General features: G+C 41.8%; 2 protein-coding genes across 5 annotated transcripts in view; both read right to left on the bottom strand.

The window, feature by feature from the left end:
* Nucleotides 1-1,571: 1,571 nt before the first annotated feature.
* LOC115156857 (protein SNORC) lies at nucleotides 1,572-11,959 on the bottom strand. The gene is made up of 4 exons (XM_029704636.1): nucleotides 11,856-11,959; nucleotides 11,435-11,582; nucleotides 3,126-3,296; nucleotides 1,572-2,777 (listed from the first exon to the last, which is right to left on the bottom strand). Exons 1-4 carry the CDS (start codon nucleotides 11,856-11,858, stop codon nucleotides 2,668-2,670), a joined length of 432 nt encoding a protein of 143 aa, XP_029560496.1. The 5' UTR covers nucleotides 11,859-11,959; the 3' UTR covers nucleotides 1,572-2,667.
* A 325-nt stretch (nucleotides 11,960-12,284) lies between these two features.
* Nucleotides 12,285-17,072, bottom strand: part of gigyf2 (GRB10 interacting GYF protein 2) — a 45,401-nt gene continuing 40,613 nt past the window's right edge. For all 4 annotated transcript variants that reach the window (XM_029704634.1, XM_029704635.1, XM_029704633.1 and 1 more), the window contains exons 27-28: nucleotides 13,445-13,595; nucleotides 12,285-13,240 (exon numbers count right to left, since the gene is read on the bottom strand). In XM_029704634.1, the coding sequence (XP_029560494.1) occupies nucleotides 13,173-13,240; nucleotides 13,445-13,595 (219 nt within the window). In that variant the 3' untranslated portion in view covers nucleotides 12,285-13,172. The remainder of the gene's footprint in view (nucleotides 13,241-13,444; nucleotides 13,596-17,072) is intronic.

The following is a 17,072-nucleotide window of genomic DNA, read 5'->3' on the forward strand; positions in this document are numbered from 1 at the left end:
AGTTTATGCTTGTGGAAAAACTCTTGGTCATACCATACTTTAAGTGGTTTCTTGTGAAGGTTATGTTGAAATAAAGTCTGAGACACTTTGATGACACAACAGACATGAAAGGGCTCACGATTGCGTGACAATCTGATCTTATGTACAGTAATTGAGGATTTCCTGGTTTCGACTGGAGGCATAGAAACAACGTTGAATCATGTCTGTCATCTCTCTCAACAAAGGGATTGAAGACTAATTATCATTTTAGATGTTATACAAAGCTATTACTCTCATTTTTACTCTTGATACTGTAAACCATACTCATTCGTGAAAAGATCATTGATGGTCAAAAATGAACGATCTCAGCAACATTATTCTCCAATCAGGTTGAATGTTTCTGGACAGTATTCTACTATTTACATTTACATTTAAGTCATTTAGCAGACGCTCTTATCCAGAGCGACTATCAAACAATCAAAAGTATTTATAAAGCCCTTTTTACATCAGCCTAAAACCCCGAACAGCGAGCAATGCAGATGTAGAAGCACAGTGATATGAGCTATATAAAACATACTGCACCATATCAACTTTCTTATGACAACTTTGAGGAAGCCCCCGATTAGGATCAAGATAACTTCAATGTTTTACAGGGAAATCCATTTGCTTTTACTCCCCCTAGTGGAATGTATTTATGGATCCAGCAAAATTAAGTTTATACAATTTTAAAAACAGAATACATTCACAGATTTCACAACACACTGTGCCCTCAGGCCCCTACTCCACCACCACATATCTACAGTACTAAATCCATGTGTACGTGTTTATAGTCCGTATGCTATCGTGTGTCTATGTTTGTGTTGCTTCACAGTCCCTGCTGTTCCATAAGGTGTATTTTTTAATGTTTTTTTCAATCTAATTTTACTGCTTGCATCAATTACTTGATGTGGAATAGAGTTCCATGTAGTCATGGCTCTATGTAGTACTGTGCGCCTCTCATAGTCTGTTCTGGACTTGGGGACTGTGAAGAGACCTTTTGGTGGCATGTCTTGTGGGGTATGCATTGGTGTCAAGCTGTGTGGCAGTAATTCAAAACAGACAGCTCGGTACATTCAGCATGTCAATACCTCTCATAAATACAAGCAGTGATGAGGTCAATCTCTCCTGTTCCACTGCTCAACTATACCACTGACTGACTGAATGATAATCCATTACTTTTTCCCTAGCAACTGGTGTGCCATTCTAACCTTTTCCATCATTGTTCCAGATTAGAACTGTCCCTACGGGTTCTGGTTTGGAAGAGACACATGTCATCAGGACACAGACAAGGGTCAGTTTTACATTATTATTGTGTTCCCATGACTCATTTGTACCAGTTTCGCTAAGCGTCAAACCTGCTGCTGACTAGCACATCCGGCACCTGCGAGTGACTTCCACTCGTCAGTGGGTATTGCGTCAGTCCAATACAATAACTTATGACACCACCTGTTTGTATTATGATTGGATGAATGAAGCCCTCTATTCTGCCTTACAGAAACTTAGTGTACTAGTATATTAACCATATACATTTTAAATAAATGACAAGACTAATATTTGGTTGTAGGAAGTGATTTATACAATATAAAACATAGTTCAAACAGGTGATATTACCTTAAAGAATATTTGTTTTACATAAGCATTAGTTAGTTGATTGGTAAAACGCAAGAGCAATACAGAGAAAATCTAAATATTATACAATGCTTCCCATCAATCCCCCTCAAAAACACATCAAACACAACAGTCATTCTGTCGTTTTGCAGGTAAAAACAAACAAATGACCCTGTTTATGTTTATTTATTGACGACGCCAGCATTTTCATCTTAAAATATTATAATTTTGGGTCACTATCAATATATTTGTTCCAATGGAAAATGGCAAACGTTTCTTAAATAAACTACTTGCCAATACAAGGTAGCACATTGTGTGCATTGTGAAAATATTCTCTCATGAGATATGATCATTCAAAATAACATTTGACCATACAAGTGAATTCTGTATAGTACATTTGGTAAATCATTTTATTTTTCATTGTACTGTCAATAACACTTAACTTTTAACCAAATGTGTAGGCACTCAGCAACGTAATGAACATGGTGGATTCATCATCACACCCGTTCATGCACAAAGACAGACAGAGACAGGATACAAGCAACACACAACACAACCGGCAGAAAAAAATCCCTTCTACAAAGATCAGCAAAAACAAATCAAAGCTCCACAAAACATTTGGGCACACAATTATCAACTACAGATCATTACAAGTAAATAAAAAGGGATTTTATTTTTCACTATTCAATGGTATTAAAGCTCTGACTTTACACTGGAAGAACCTGCCAGTCTCGAATGTCCTCTTAGGGGCAAATCCTAACTACCAGCATGTAATAGTGGACATGTGCGCCAACAAGAACAGAATGATTATAGTAGCTAGAGTCTGAAGGTATTTCATTGTCAGTTGCTCTTCAAGGCCAAAGGGACCTGCCACATACCATTATAGCATCCAGAGTTGTAGAGGGTTTCACTTTCACAATATGTGTGTATAAGGGAAACAGAGTGAACGTGAGAAAATTTAGAGAACGGGAAAAACAAAGATAGATGAATGGAAGTGACAAAGTGAAAGAGAGAGATTGAAAGAAAGAGGAGGAAGTGGCTCTAGGAAGCAGTAAACTTCCTGAGTGTGATGACGATGAGGGCGAGGAGGACTGAAGCCCCCAGGACGACTGCGATGACGATGGCCGTGATGGCGCCAGGGCCCAGAACACCTGGATACAGGGGCACACAGAGAACACACAACAAGCAAAGGTCAGAGGTTAGGCCACCAACCTGACACTCGAGTATAAAGTAGGATTGTCAAGTCAAGGTCGAATTTGATTTCAAGTGCATCATCACAGTCTCGATACACTTTACAATGGTATGGTTTATTACCAATTCAGGGGTTGTGGTGTGAATTTACAGACACAAATAACCTGACCAGTGAGCTTTGGTCAATGGCTCTTCACATGCAAATGTTTGCGGAATATACTATTTTCTAAATCCTCTGGGTATAACCCAAAATCTTTATATGAATAACATTTCTAAAATTATTTAACTGGTGATGGGAAATGTCTCACTTTCCTCCTCGTCCACGGCTTGTGAGTGGGTGGTGTCCTCGTACTCGAAAGTCAACACACTCTCTGTCATATCCTGGAAGGGGTCTTTGGTGGTGACTTCATATGCCCCCTCTCCGGACAGCGTGTCCTGGTTGTCCCCTTGTAAAGTAGGTGTGGGGTCTGCCACAGTCTCTGTGAACAACAGCAGTGCAACAGTGTGTGTGTGTGTGTTTACAATTTGGGCTTGTTCAAATAGTTAAAGAGTCTATAACTGTTTAAATGTAGCATTTTGTACATATTTGTAGTGCAAAAGTGTGGAAAAGATGAGTCCATTGGAAAACAGACATTCTGACCTCAATGGGACTAACTGGTTCAACAAAACATTTCCCTAAGGATAACTCAACAAGCTCAGTCATACATGCAACTCCCTACACTTTCAGTTTCAGCTACTATTAGTTATATAAAAAAACCAACCCTGAGGTAAAAGTGTGAACTGAAAATGAGAACTGTTATATTACACGTAATAGTTTGTCTAAGGAGTAGCTTTGCTGGTGAGGCGGCTGTTAATGTGAGGGACAGAGCTGTGAGTGTAAGCAAGAGTACTTACAGAGCTATATGTTAGCCCTGGTCTTTGACGCTGCAGTGGAAAGATGCTAAGCTAGTGGTTCATTCCACGAAAATAGTTCCTATTTTTTGCGTCTCTGATATTTTAAGTAGAAATTGTGCATCATTATTTAAATTCATGATATTCAATGACGTGTCCTTTTATATAGACCACGGAAAATTCAATAAATCTGCATTTTGACAAGTCCCTCCGTCAACCCTATCACTTCGAGGAAGATTTTGACCCACTTAATCCCAAAATGTCTCCAAGTTTCACCATCATTGTAAAGCCCTAGATATTTTGTTACTTTGACAAAAGTCATTTCGGAAGACTGATTTCAGATGAGCTGGTTCTACCATTTCCTGGTGTTTTGTGGTGGAAAACTGAGCGGTTCAAGAATAACAAGTCAACCCTGTTACCCATAGATAGACAGGCTGGAAAAATGTTAACAATGTCATTTGGTTTGTGAAGCTTGCATTCATTTGCCACTCCCTGTTGCACACAAGCTTCCATTCCCTCTGTCACAGGGGGATTTGAGAAACAAATAGTCAACCCTGTGACTTTATTTGGCACTTACTACAGTAATTGTAGTATTTAACCTCTCGAAAAGGGAAAACATTTCTTACGAAGCTGAACATGTGCTCTATGACAGAATATTAAAATGGCGGTGAAATTGTTTTGTTTTTTTTACCCATGTTACACTTCTCAAAAAGACACAGAATTTGTGGAACAATTACTAGCTTTCTGTGCTGCTCTGCTAGCAGCCTTAGACCCTGAAAGGAAGTCTTTGTAGGGGGATCAGCACTATCTGTACACAGTACAGGTAGCCTCCACTGTGTGCTCGCTCAACTCCGCCGCACACCTCGCTCTTCTCTCCACCCTTCATCTCCCCTCTCTCAGTCTCTCCTGCGTCTCTCACTCCTCTCACCTACATTCCACAGGTCCTAGCATTGAGGTGGTATGTGACTTTTCACACCTTCATAGTACCCATGGAATCCAGATCTCTTAAACAAAAGCTGTCTCTGGCGTTACCCCAGTAGAAGGGAAGGCTCAAGAGTACTAAGAGTGGATTCTGGATACGGCCAATTAAATTGACTAAACTGCAACATGAAACACTGTGTCCCCGATGGCTTGTGTTAAAGGGGAATGGAAACACTAGGATTGAGAACGCCAGCTAACTAACTGTAAACCACCGTTCCCCTTTAAGCGCACAGCTGAGCGACCGTGCTTTTATGAATCTACGGAACGGGGAATATTCGATCCCAATCTCCAAAGAAAAACAAACCGTCCACACACACGCATGTATGATGCACACACAAGCCCACCCATTCACTCACTGACTCAACCCACCCAAGCTCACGCTTCACATACCAACAAAACCATTCAAACATATTTACACCTAGGCTATTTACAACAGACATATTTACCTTCCAGCTATGAAGACACCTACTCGAAACTTCATAACCTTACTGAACTCTGAAAATCTCCCAACCAAAACATTCCCACTCACCATAGCTAATAAGTTATCTTGAAAATACACATAACCAAACACATCACTTCAAAAGATTGTCTCCCGCATTAGAACATTCAATTCCAACTACCAACAATAAACACAGAATAATGTCCAACAACTTATGTCCATTGTGGCCCATCATTACGACTTATAATTCCAACAACACACACAAACTCGTGATAGATAACCCTGTTGATGATGGCCTGTGTACTCCGGTCTGTACTCAGACAATCTTTTGAACTGATACATTTGGTTGTGCATTTTCAAGATGATCAAATAAAAAGGTATTAGCTATGGTGAGTGGGAATGCTTGGTTTGGAGATTTTCAGAGTTCAGTGATGGCCTGTGTACTGCGGCCTTTACCCAGGCGGGGTATAGGTCGGGCAAGCGGGTGGGGTGAGTATTTCTGCTGCGTGTGTTGACTCGTGTTAGCATGTGGCTTCCTGTGCAGGGGCTGGCTGCAGGTACAGAGCCCTGGGCCTCTGGCCAGCCCTGCAATCAATGAGGCCTTCAGCCCATGGCACAAAAGGCAGCTTGTGCGTTCAGGGAGGGCGGCTGCACGGCTGCAGTAGAGGCAGGCTCCAACCGGTAACGGCCAGCCAGCCCCAAACCTACAGTAGCCCCAGCCCCTAGAATGGCCGGGCACTGGATGTCAAACAAGGTTGTTTATCAAATAGTCTGTGTGTGTGTAAAAAGGCTGTGCCTCCTTGGACAGCTTTGTTTAATGAAGACGGGGAGAGCGAAAAAGCGCTGTGATATTTTTTTCCGTTGGTGTTTGTTTGCCTCATCAAGGAGGGCAGGAGAAATTTGCTTCTCCGTAATTTCCAGTAATGGCTCCCAGATTTGACCGCAGTGCTACCGTTGACCAGCTGAATCCTCTGTCTTTCATCTTCCACAGATCAACACTGAGCTGCATCTATTCTCATGACGCAGTTTCCAAAGGTGTTCTCGCTACCGGTTTCAGGTAATACCAGTCTACCAAACCCTTCTACCTTGGTCTACACACAACCAGTCTGTGACAAGACACTAACATGGGTATCACATCTAGTATGAGTAAGCCCATAGGCTCTCTGTCACTCATTGACATTATGTGAACATTTCCATGGTTTTGCAGTTAAGCTAGGGCATCCCTCCATGTCTCATTCGCCCAGAGGAACAGGTCCAAACTCCGCTAACCTACACAGCTAATCTGCCTCACATCCGAAGTCTACCTCACTGAAAACCCATGACGGAACATGCCATCTCAGTCTTATGTGCCTCTTCTCCCTGTTAGCTACTGTAGTGTGACCTAGACATGTCAACGAACCACAGACATTAGGAAAAGGCTGATCTCAGACACTAAAAACAAAGACAGACGTTGGTGGCTTTGACCTCTCCAGTCCAGTCAGGATTTCACACGGCCTGGAGAGATGACAGAGCTTGCAAACGGGTGTATGTGAACACCACACTGCCCGGGCACCTAGTCCTGCGGCTGTGCCCACCTCCAAAAGGGGCATTGCCTGTGCCCGTGTCCTCGCCTCACCCCTTTGACTGCCTCCCAGGTGGGGGTTTGCTCCACACCCCTTGTGACAAAACACAGGGCGATAGCTACAAATATCCTGTTTGTTTGTGAGGTTCAGAATTTATAGCAGACCTCTCGTCACCACCTGTAGGCTGGTAAAGGCCACAAGTCGGCCAGGAAGGTGTACTATGGCTGCGTCCCATTACTGTAAAACAGCTTCCTTTTCTTGTGTACTTTACTTCAATGATCACTGGACTATAAATACATTATAGTCTAAATATTGGACTATAAATTGTGCCTTCCTGTATTATACTTATGCTAAAAAATGTATTATATTCTACTGAGCCATTTACCTTGTGTTCAAATTATCTTTTACCATTTCTTATTGTTGTTGTATTGTTGAGAAGGAACATGAAACTAAGCATGTAATTGGACAATGTATACCATCTGTATCCTGTACAGTTGAAGTCGGAAGTTTACATACACTTTAGCCAAATACATTTAAACTAAGTTTCACAATACCTGACATTTAATCCTAGTAAAAATTCCCTGTCTTAGGTCAGTTAGGATCACTACTTTATTTTAAGAATGTGAAATGTCAGAATAATAGTAGAGAGAATTATTTATTTCAGCTTTTATTTCTTTCATCACATTCCCAGTGGGTCAGAAGTTTACATACACTCAATTAGTATTTGGTAGCATTGCCTTTAAATTGTTTAACTTGGGTCAAACGTTTTGGGTAGCATTCCACAAGCTTCCCACAAAAGTTGGGTGAATTTTGGCCCATTCCTCCTGACAGAGCTGGTGTAATGGAGTCAGGTTTGTAGGCCTCCTGGCTCGCATAAGCTTTTTCAGGTCTGTCCACAAATTGTCTATAGGATTGAGGTCAGAGCTTGTGATGGCCACTCCAATACCTTGACTTTGTTGTCCTTAAGCCATTTTGCCACAACTTTGGAAGTATGGTTGGGGTCATTGTCCATTTGGAAGACCCATTTGCGACCAAGCTTTAACTTCCTGACTGATGTCTTGAGATGTTGCTTCAATATATCCACATAATTTTCTTTCTCATGATGCCATCTATTTTGGGAAGTGCACCAGTCCCTCCTGCAGCAAAGCACCCCCACAACATGATGCTGCCCCCCCCCTTCACGGTTGGGATGCTGTTCTTCGGCTTGCAAGCCTCCCCCTTTTTCCTCCAAACATAACGATGGTCATTATGGCCAAACAGTTTTATTTTTGTTTCATCAGACCAGAGGACATTTTTCCAAAAAGTAAAATCTTTGTCCCCATGTGCAATTGCAAACTGTAGTGTGGCTTTTTTTTTGTAATGGTGGTTTTTGAGCAGTGCCTTCTTCCTTGCTGAGCAGCCTTTCAGGTTATGTCGATATAGGACTCGTTTTACTGTGGATATAGATACTTTGTACTGGTTTCCTCCGGCATCTTCACAAGGTCCTTTGCTGTTGTTCTGGGATTGATTTGCACTTTTCGCACCAATGTACGTTCATCTCTAGGAGACAGAACACGTCTCCTTCCTGAGCGGTATGACGGCTGCGTGGTCCCATGGTGTTTATACTTGCGTACTATTGTTTGTACAGATGAATGTGGTACCTTCAGGAATTTGGAAATTGCTCCCAAGGATGAACCAGACTTGTGGAGGTCTACAATTTTTTTCCTGAGGTCTTGGCTGATTTCTTTTGATTTTCCCATGATGTCAAGCAAAGAAGCACTGAGTTTGAAGGTAGGCCTTGAAATACATCCACAGGTACACCTCCAATTGACTCAAGTGATGTCAATTAGCCTATCAGAAGCTTCTAAAGCTATGACATCATTTTATGGAATTTTCCAAGCTGTTTAAAGGCACAGTCAACTTAGTGGATGTGAACTTCTAACCCACTGGAATTGTGATACAGTGAATTATAAGTGAAATAATCTGTCTGTAAACAATTGTTGGAAAAATTACAAAGTAGATGTCCTAACCGACTTTCCAAAACTATAATTTGTTAACAAGAAATTTGTGGAGTGGTTGAAAAACGAGTTTTAATGACTCCAACCTCAATGTACGTAAACTTCCGACTTCAACTGTACATACGACTAATACAACTTGAAACACAGATGAGGTTAGTACAGAGGCAGTATACTATGGCTGCGTCCAAATAATTCTAAACAGCTTTCTGTCCTTATCTACTTCCCTTCCACGACCACTAAAAGATGAGGGCTTGGTTTTCTGGAAGAGGAGAATAGGAGTACTTTTGTTTGGGTCCAAATACTGTTTTTTTTTCTTTCGTCGTCTTCTTTTCTTCGTGACCACTAAGAGAAGAACGAGCTGGATAGGTCAGGATTCAGAGCAGAAATAAAAATGAGAAAAGGAAGATTTGGTGGAAACGGTTTAGTTAACAGCTTGTGTTCCGGCCATGACAGAAGTCTCATGGGTTATCTTTGAGATTTGCTGATCTTATCAAATACAGATTGTGGTGGTGCTGATAATGTGGTGGTGCTGATACTGAATCTTATGCATATCATTGGTACAGGAAACACAAAATTATCAAAAGAACAAATCATAAATGGAAGTGCAGTTTTAAAAAGAAACAATGCACAAGGTTCCAAGTTGAAATGCTAAACTGATCATGTAAACGTAGATAAAAGAAACGGTGAGCTCAGTAACACCTCAACACTTGTCTACCAAACCTCTATCAAACCATCCAGCTCATCCTACGATGATACAGGTGTGTAACAAATCATTCTAGCGACAGACAACGCCATCCTAGCGCTACATTCTCCGGCATGACATTGATGTCAAAAGCTCAACCTGGTCACAAAAACGGGGCGGCAGAGTAGCCTAGTGGTTAGAGCGCTTGACTAGTAACCGAAAGGTTGCAAGATCGAATCCCCGAGCTGACAAGGTACAAAACTGTTGTTTTGCCCCTGAACAAGGCAGTTAACCCACTGTTCCTAGGCCATCATTGAAAATAAGAATTTGTTCTTAACTGACTTGCCTAGTTAAGGTAAAATAAAAATTAATAAAAAAACATTGTCCTGGGGCATGCCAAGCAACAGTGTTGTACAGGTCACCGTTTGGGGGAAGACTTCATCAAACCAACCAGCTCAACCTAAAAATCCTTTAGGTGTGTAATTATCATTCTAGTGTCAGACTCTCCGACAAGACATTGTCATCTCAAGCACACTGCTTTCAATGTTCCACTCACTGATTACTGCCAGTTGTGCACAGGTCATTGTTTGGAGGAAAAAGTGGCATGTTTCTGGTGGCTTGCTATGGCTTTAACCCTTGCCCTGACCCGTAGGGCCTTCAGTGCTGCTTTCCTAAGGCCCTCACAATCCTCAGCTTTGTGGAATCCCCTTCATTCCCATGCCTCTCCTTAGGCTTATCACTTAAGTGTGAGAGTAGGAGAACAAGAGCGAATTGAAGGGAGAAAGAGAGAGAAGTAAACGAGAGAGGAAGAGGTAAACCGAGAGAGGACTAGAAAGAAAAATAGACAAAGAAATGGGAGGGATATAGAGCTAGAGACAGAGAAATGGAGGGAGAGAGAAAGAGAAATGGAGAAAGCAGAGGGAGAAAGATTGAAAGAAAAACAAGGGGAAATAGAAAGAGAAAAACTAAACGAGAGGGTGAGACTTCCTGCTGATCAACATACAGAATCAGCTTTCGCTGGAAGACCACACCCACAGAGAGGGTTCTTGTAAAAAAATAATAATAATAATAATCTTACACTGTTAAGAGGGACATCAAATAAATTCCAAGTACTTGCTGTCATTTTTAACCATTTCATCAGTGCAAGTAATTAAAATGTCAGCTGTGAGCTTTACTTTGATAAGCTCCTCTCACATTTAACAATTTTCTCTATAAAAATGACAAAACCTTAAAAAGAAGCACATAGAAAAGGTTGCCGACACCTGGCAGAGTGAAACCACATCCAGATTGCGCCAATATTCTGTTTCAGAAAGGTTCTAAAACATGAGGTATTATGAAAGCAAGTGAGTCACCGTGTTCGTCAAAGACTAGCTTTCAGTCTCTAAATGTCCCTTTTCGCGAACAACTGCATCATTTAGAGTGCAAGGCCTCTCGCAACAGGGCCTCTAGGTCAATAGTGGGGGGAAATGACACGTACACACACACCTTGAGCACAGCTAAATATGACCATACTTACCCAATGTCCACTGAAATGAGAAACATTCAGAAAAAATACCTAGAATATTCTGATTATTTGTCCACTGAAATAAAGTAGAACGTCGATTTGAATAAAATTTGAATGCCACTGAAATTGCACATAATATTAGACTACTTGTTGATGTGCTTGTTGGAGCAAAAGAAAAAGCAGGGAGTAAATTTTTCCCTTTCAACTTTCCAACAACTCCTGCATTTCTGGTTGCAAATCTTGAGTCTGTTTTTCACAAGCACACCCACTTATTTCTAATCCACATCTCTACAGATGACTAAACAACCAAACCAGTGTTCTACCCTTGTCCCTTCAAACTTTCCAACCCTTGTCCTCTTGCGGTGATGTCTAAAGGCAATGTCTAAACACACTCATAACATTGTAATAAATACATTTACCGTAGTGTGAACTTTTTGATGCATTCAGACTTGGGATATTCGAAACGTAAAGACCAAATAGACTTATGTATCATATATTATACTCCTTCCCATGACTAATACAAGGAAAACCAGGGGAGACACTGTCCGGCAGGGAGCTTACCTGAGTGGAGGGTGGCTACCCAGAGGCCGAGGAGGGCCATGAGGACGAGTCTGGAGACGCTGCTGCAGTTGGCCATGTTTCCTGTGTCTGTGAGGAGGATGACTGGACTGGGAGTCTCCAGAGCTCCTGAAGCATGGGCTAGTGAGGGCTGGAGTGAAGGAAAAGGGGGAAGAGAGGTGAAAGAGGGGGAGGAGGGACTGTGTATGGAGACAGAAGTGTCTGGACAGTGCAGACTTTGTCAACACCTCGGATGAGGGTCCACCCACTTCATACTCCTCAGAAAAACAAGGAAATACCCGTAGATGCTGATTAAAGGTTAGTTAAACCGTTTCCACCTGAACAGTTAGGGTTAGGACTGGGGTAGGGTGCGCTGATCCTAGATCTACCTACGGGAAACTTCTACGTGGAGAGGAAAACTCACCATCCCAACAGCTTCCCAGGCCTCTCAGTCCATCGTCCCATGCTTTCCAGTTGGTAGACATCATCGATACAGACTCAGGTATTTTTTCACAAAAGTTCGTATTGGGGGTAGTATTATCTGTGGTACTGGTAAGAGGTTATGGGAGGTCAGGTTGCCACTTGGAGATAGCTATAGGTTGTGAGAAGATATGAGCTTTGCTTCACCAGAGGTGGGTTAGAGTAGTATTTGAACTCAGTGACTGGGATGAGATAAATACACAACTTTGAATCTTACACAGGATAACAAATTTCCTAAAGAGTTTCAATGTTTTTTTTATCTGTCTACAGTGCATCGGCATCAGAGGGGGCTGGGAGTACAAACATTGTGCAGGCAAGAAGGCAAAATGATACACTTTCAGTATTTTGAAGTTGTTCATTCATACAAAAGACAGAGGTGTGAACAGCCCACACAAGAGACTGTTTTATTTCATACCGCAATAGAAAAGTATGACTCCAGTAGTTCATCATTTTCATATATTATAATACAGATGCAGAATTGAACGTTTATTCTTTAAACAGCCTAGTATTTTACAAGAAATGGATAACTACTTGGAACTTTTGAACATGTCCTTAAAACAGGACATCAGCGGGCACACATCCTTAGCTCCTACAACGCAACCATCATCCACAAACAACTGGCAGAAAACAGGAGTGAGGAGGGAAAATTTAACAAAATGGAAGGGGGAGGAAAAACTTTCAATAAATAAAAAACAAAAAGGGTTATAAATGCCAATTTTTTTTCACCGAAAATCCCCCCGCATCCCCACCCTTATGTCCACGCGTTAAAAAATTCCATGGGTAGATGATTGCATCAGGAAATGGCCTCTCTTTTGGGTACTTTCAGACACCAGCGACTAGGAGGGAACTAAACAGCCGACCATAGACAGGGAGAGACATCCACATCCTCCTCATCCCCTTAGCTCGGCTCTCTTCTCCGAGAGAAGTTAGATTTCAATTCATAGATTTTTTTGTTCAGTTCATTCAATGTTTCATTGCGTGAATGTTCCGTTTGATTGTCTGGCTGCGTCATTAGCCTTCTCCCGGTCTCCCATAGGGCAAAATACTCATTAGGGATGTTTTTTGGGTTGGGGTCCTTTGGCACTGGAAAGCATCCCCAGCTTCCAATGACAAACATTAAATGAACTTAAACAGAACAGAAAGAGGATGCATTATCAAAAAAGAAAAGTAAAGGGATTGGGAGGTGGGGGACGGAACGCGTGGGCGGGTAAAATGACAGTTGTTCAAAACGGATTGAGTCAGTGGCGGCAGAGCGGTCCCTTTAAAAGTCCTCCACCGTCTCTATCTCGCCCATATTCAACCTCTCAGACGCCGCGTTCACAGAAAAACCTGGGGAGAGAACAGGAAAAGTTGCGTTAGAGTCAATGTCAAACAGTTAAACGATAGAGCACTTCTTATCAATTGATGCTGTGAGTTGCCAGGTTAAGGCTGTATCAATTACAAGTGGTGATATAGGAATGAAGGTGATACAATAACAAATTACTGTCATACTCTTAACTCCTTAAAAAAATGCATAATTGTATTTGTCCTCACCTAGCAGGCTGGGGTCTGCCCGGACCATCTTCTGCTTTTTCTTCTTCTTCCCTGAGGTGACGGTCTCGAAACGTGCCTGCTGCTGGAGGCTTGTGTGGTTCGACTGGTACCGAGACTGAGAGCCCGTCCCGCTCACGCCCCACACTGAATCCTGGGAAATGGAGTCACAGGGAAAATGAGGGGTGAGATAATTACTAACTAGTGGTGTTGCACAGTATACCGGTACCAAAAGGTCATAATACATATGATCCCAGCATTTTTTAATACTATTATCGTTACATATAATAATAGCCATATCTAGGAAAACCAAAGTTCCAAAGGCCGGGCCTAATGGTGTATAAGAGGTCATACAAGACGTTTTGAAGTGATTCATATGTTGATGATGTAAAGAATATTTGCTGGTCTGTGGTGTGTAATGAGGAGCAACCAGAAGCTGCACTTGACGCATTTATGAAACTACTTATTCCAGCTACTAATAAGCACGCGCCCATTAAGAAAAGGACTGTAAAAACTGTTAAATCCTCTTAGATTAATGAGGAATTGAAAAATTGTATGGTTGAGAGGGATGAGGCAAAAGGTATGGCAATTAAGTCTGGCAGCCCAACTGATTGGCAAAAGAACTGCAAATTAAGAAATGTGACTAAACTAAATAAAAAGAAATGAAACAAAGAAATTATATAAAGAATGATATTAAAAAGCTTTGGGGCACCTTAAATGAAATTTGGAGAAAAAAAGCCAACTCAGCTCCTTCATTTATTGAATCAGATGACTCAACAAGCACAGCACTTACACAAATGATGATCGGCTGAGAGAAATTGATGGTCAAATGATTGTGGGGGCTGTCTTGTTAGACTTCAGTGCAGCTTTGGACATTATTGATCATAGTCTGCTGCAGGAAAAACTTGTGTTATGGCTTTACACCCCCTGCTATAATGTGGATAAAGAGTTACTTGTCTAACAGAACACAGAGGGCGTTCTTTAATGGAAGCCTCTCAAATATAATCCAGTTAGAATCAGGAATTCTGTTTAGCTGTTTTTTCCCCTTGCTTTTTACATTTTTTACTAACGACATGCCACTGACTGAGTAAAGCCAGAGTTTCTATGCATGCGGATGACAACACTATACAGTGATTGAAATGACTGCAACAATCAACAAAGAGCTGCAGTTGGTTTCAGAGTGGGTGGCAAGGAATAAGTTAAAATGGCAAAATGGCTCAGAACAGGGCAGCACGGCTGGCCCTTGGATGTACACAGAGAGCTAATATTAATAATATGCATGTCAATCTCTCCTGGCGGAAAGTGGAGGAGAGATTGACTTCATCACTACTTTTATTTATGAGAGGTATTGACATGTTGAATGCACCGAGCTGTCTGTCTAAACTACTGGCACACAGTGTTAACTCGAAATGACACAACGACAAGGTTCCAGTTTAACAAAGTTTACTATACTGTATGAACACAGTACAAGGTAGCCATTCCACTCTAGGCTAGGTCCATCAACGACAAGACTCCCTGCGCAGGCGCACTCCTGACTGAGTGATAGCCCCGTAATAACAGAAATATAGGGATACTTAAAACATGAACTTAACAATCTCCCCCTTTTCTTTAAAGACAAATAAAACAACATAATTAAATGTCCAAGTATTATTCAAGTTCCCCATTACAAATGGGTTGAGTGACAGTTTTTATTTGTATTACTCAAGCTGCCACTTTCCATTACTGAGAGCCCGTAGGAGCACAAGACAGGATGCGCCTTTTTTAGTCAGAAAGCTGTTCCTTTGTGGTCGACCTGGTAAACAGCTTTGAGGTGTAGAATCACATTTGTAGCAAAGGTCTGTGAGCCACCCCAGATAAAGTCATCAACATGACAGGCAAGTACTCCAGTCACACTGCAGTCTTGATCAAGCCAATAGAAGACTGTAGGATCCACTTGTGACATTTTTCCAACTGTATTCAGCATTGTTGCCTTGACTTTGTTGTACCAGTAGAGTGATGCATCTGCCAGTCCATACACACACTTTTTTAGTTTCCAGTGTTCCTTCGCTTTTAGCTTCAGGCGGAGGTCGGATGTGAATGTCCCTTGACAGCTCTGTTCCCTGCAAAAATGCAGATTTGATGTCTATGGAATTAAGTTTGCATTTTTTTTCTGGCAGATCACTGACATTAGCAATCCGAGTGACTCTGAGGCGCATGTCGGTGAGTCTTTTGGGAGTTGTTTAGCAGCCAGCTCCTCAAAACCTCTAGCCACTAGATGTGCTTTAGGCACTATTCCAGTTAAGGACTCTTTAAGGGTACACACCCACCTTGTTGAGACATTTTTGGTCAATGTCTTTGACTTCCTCAAACACTCAATTTTTCCTCCAATTACTGAGCTCATCTTAGCTGAGTCAAATGACACGTCCTTTGTTTCAAGTACATCATCATTTTGAATGTCACTGTTTTTCTCGATTTTCTATTGGTTCAATTTTGAGATTATCTACAAGTGACAGGTCAGCTGACCCTGTTGTACCAGAAAGTGTAACTGGTTCAGAGTACTGCAAGTTGTACCAGTTCTGGTGTTTTCCTTTGGCTTTTCCTGCTCGTCCAATGACGGTTGCAGTATGTGGAATACCACTTTCTCTGTCCATGTATTTAACAGTTTGTCCAGTTTTCAGATTGGAACAACCATGTTCTCTTAACACGTGGCTGATGTTGAATGTTTTCCTCATTTGAACGCTCAACAGTATTATCTGTGGCATGTTTGAAGGTCTGCTTAATTTCCTGTGTCAGTTTCCGTGTCCATATCATTGGATGCAACATCTGGTAGGTTTGTGTCTGTTACTGTGTCCTTTTTGTCATTTTCATTAGGAAACATTCTCAGCAACAGCCCCTCTATCTCGTTGATCATTTACTTCACGCAATCTTGAGTGATGCACCCTGACAATGATGCCTCCGTGCCTCACAAATATCACCACACCATCTTGGCCAATGACTACTCCCGCTCCTTTCCACTATTGACAGTGAAATCGTTTGTAGTACACTTTGTTTCCAGTTTCGTACTTGTCATCGGTGAGTCGTAGCTGTTTCCGCAGAGCCCTGCGAATTCTTTCTGAGCACTCTGCTTCAGTGAACGCTTTTCTCGCTGCATGTAGTGCTGACAGGTGCTGTCCCACCCATGCACTCACACTGGCCCCTTCTAGTGCTGGTGGCTTGTCAACCAGTACAGAGGGAAGATTAGGGTTCTGCCCGAACACTAGTTGGTATGGGCTGTAACCATGAACATTGTGCTTTGATGGCAAAAAACTCAATGCACAATCTAGGGCTGTGTTCCAGTCACATCCATTGTCTTGCTTCACTTTCAGCATGATCTCTGTTTGATTGTGTCTCTCCACAAGTCCATTGCTCCATGGACTGTATGCAGCAGTTGTCTTTACTTCCATGTTGAAGTTCTCTGCCATTTCTTTTATTTCATTATTATTGAATTCTCCTCCATTGTCACTGTACAATTTCTGGGGAGGGCCATGCACACATATCCAGGAATGAATGAAGTGCTTGACGATGTCACTGGGTTTCTTTGTATTCACAATGCTTCCAGCACTAAAGCGTGTGAAGTGGTCGATTATGTGAAAGTACCACACACTTGGTCCTA

Source organism: Salmo trutta, chromosome 21, assembly GCF_901001165.1.
Source record: "Salmo trutta chromosome 21, fSalTru1.1, whole genome shotgun sequence".
Taxonomy (NCBI): domain Eukaryota; kingdom Metazoa; phylum Chordata; class Actinopteri; order Salmoniformes; family Salmonidae; genus Salmo; species Salmo trutta.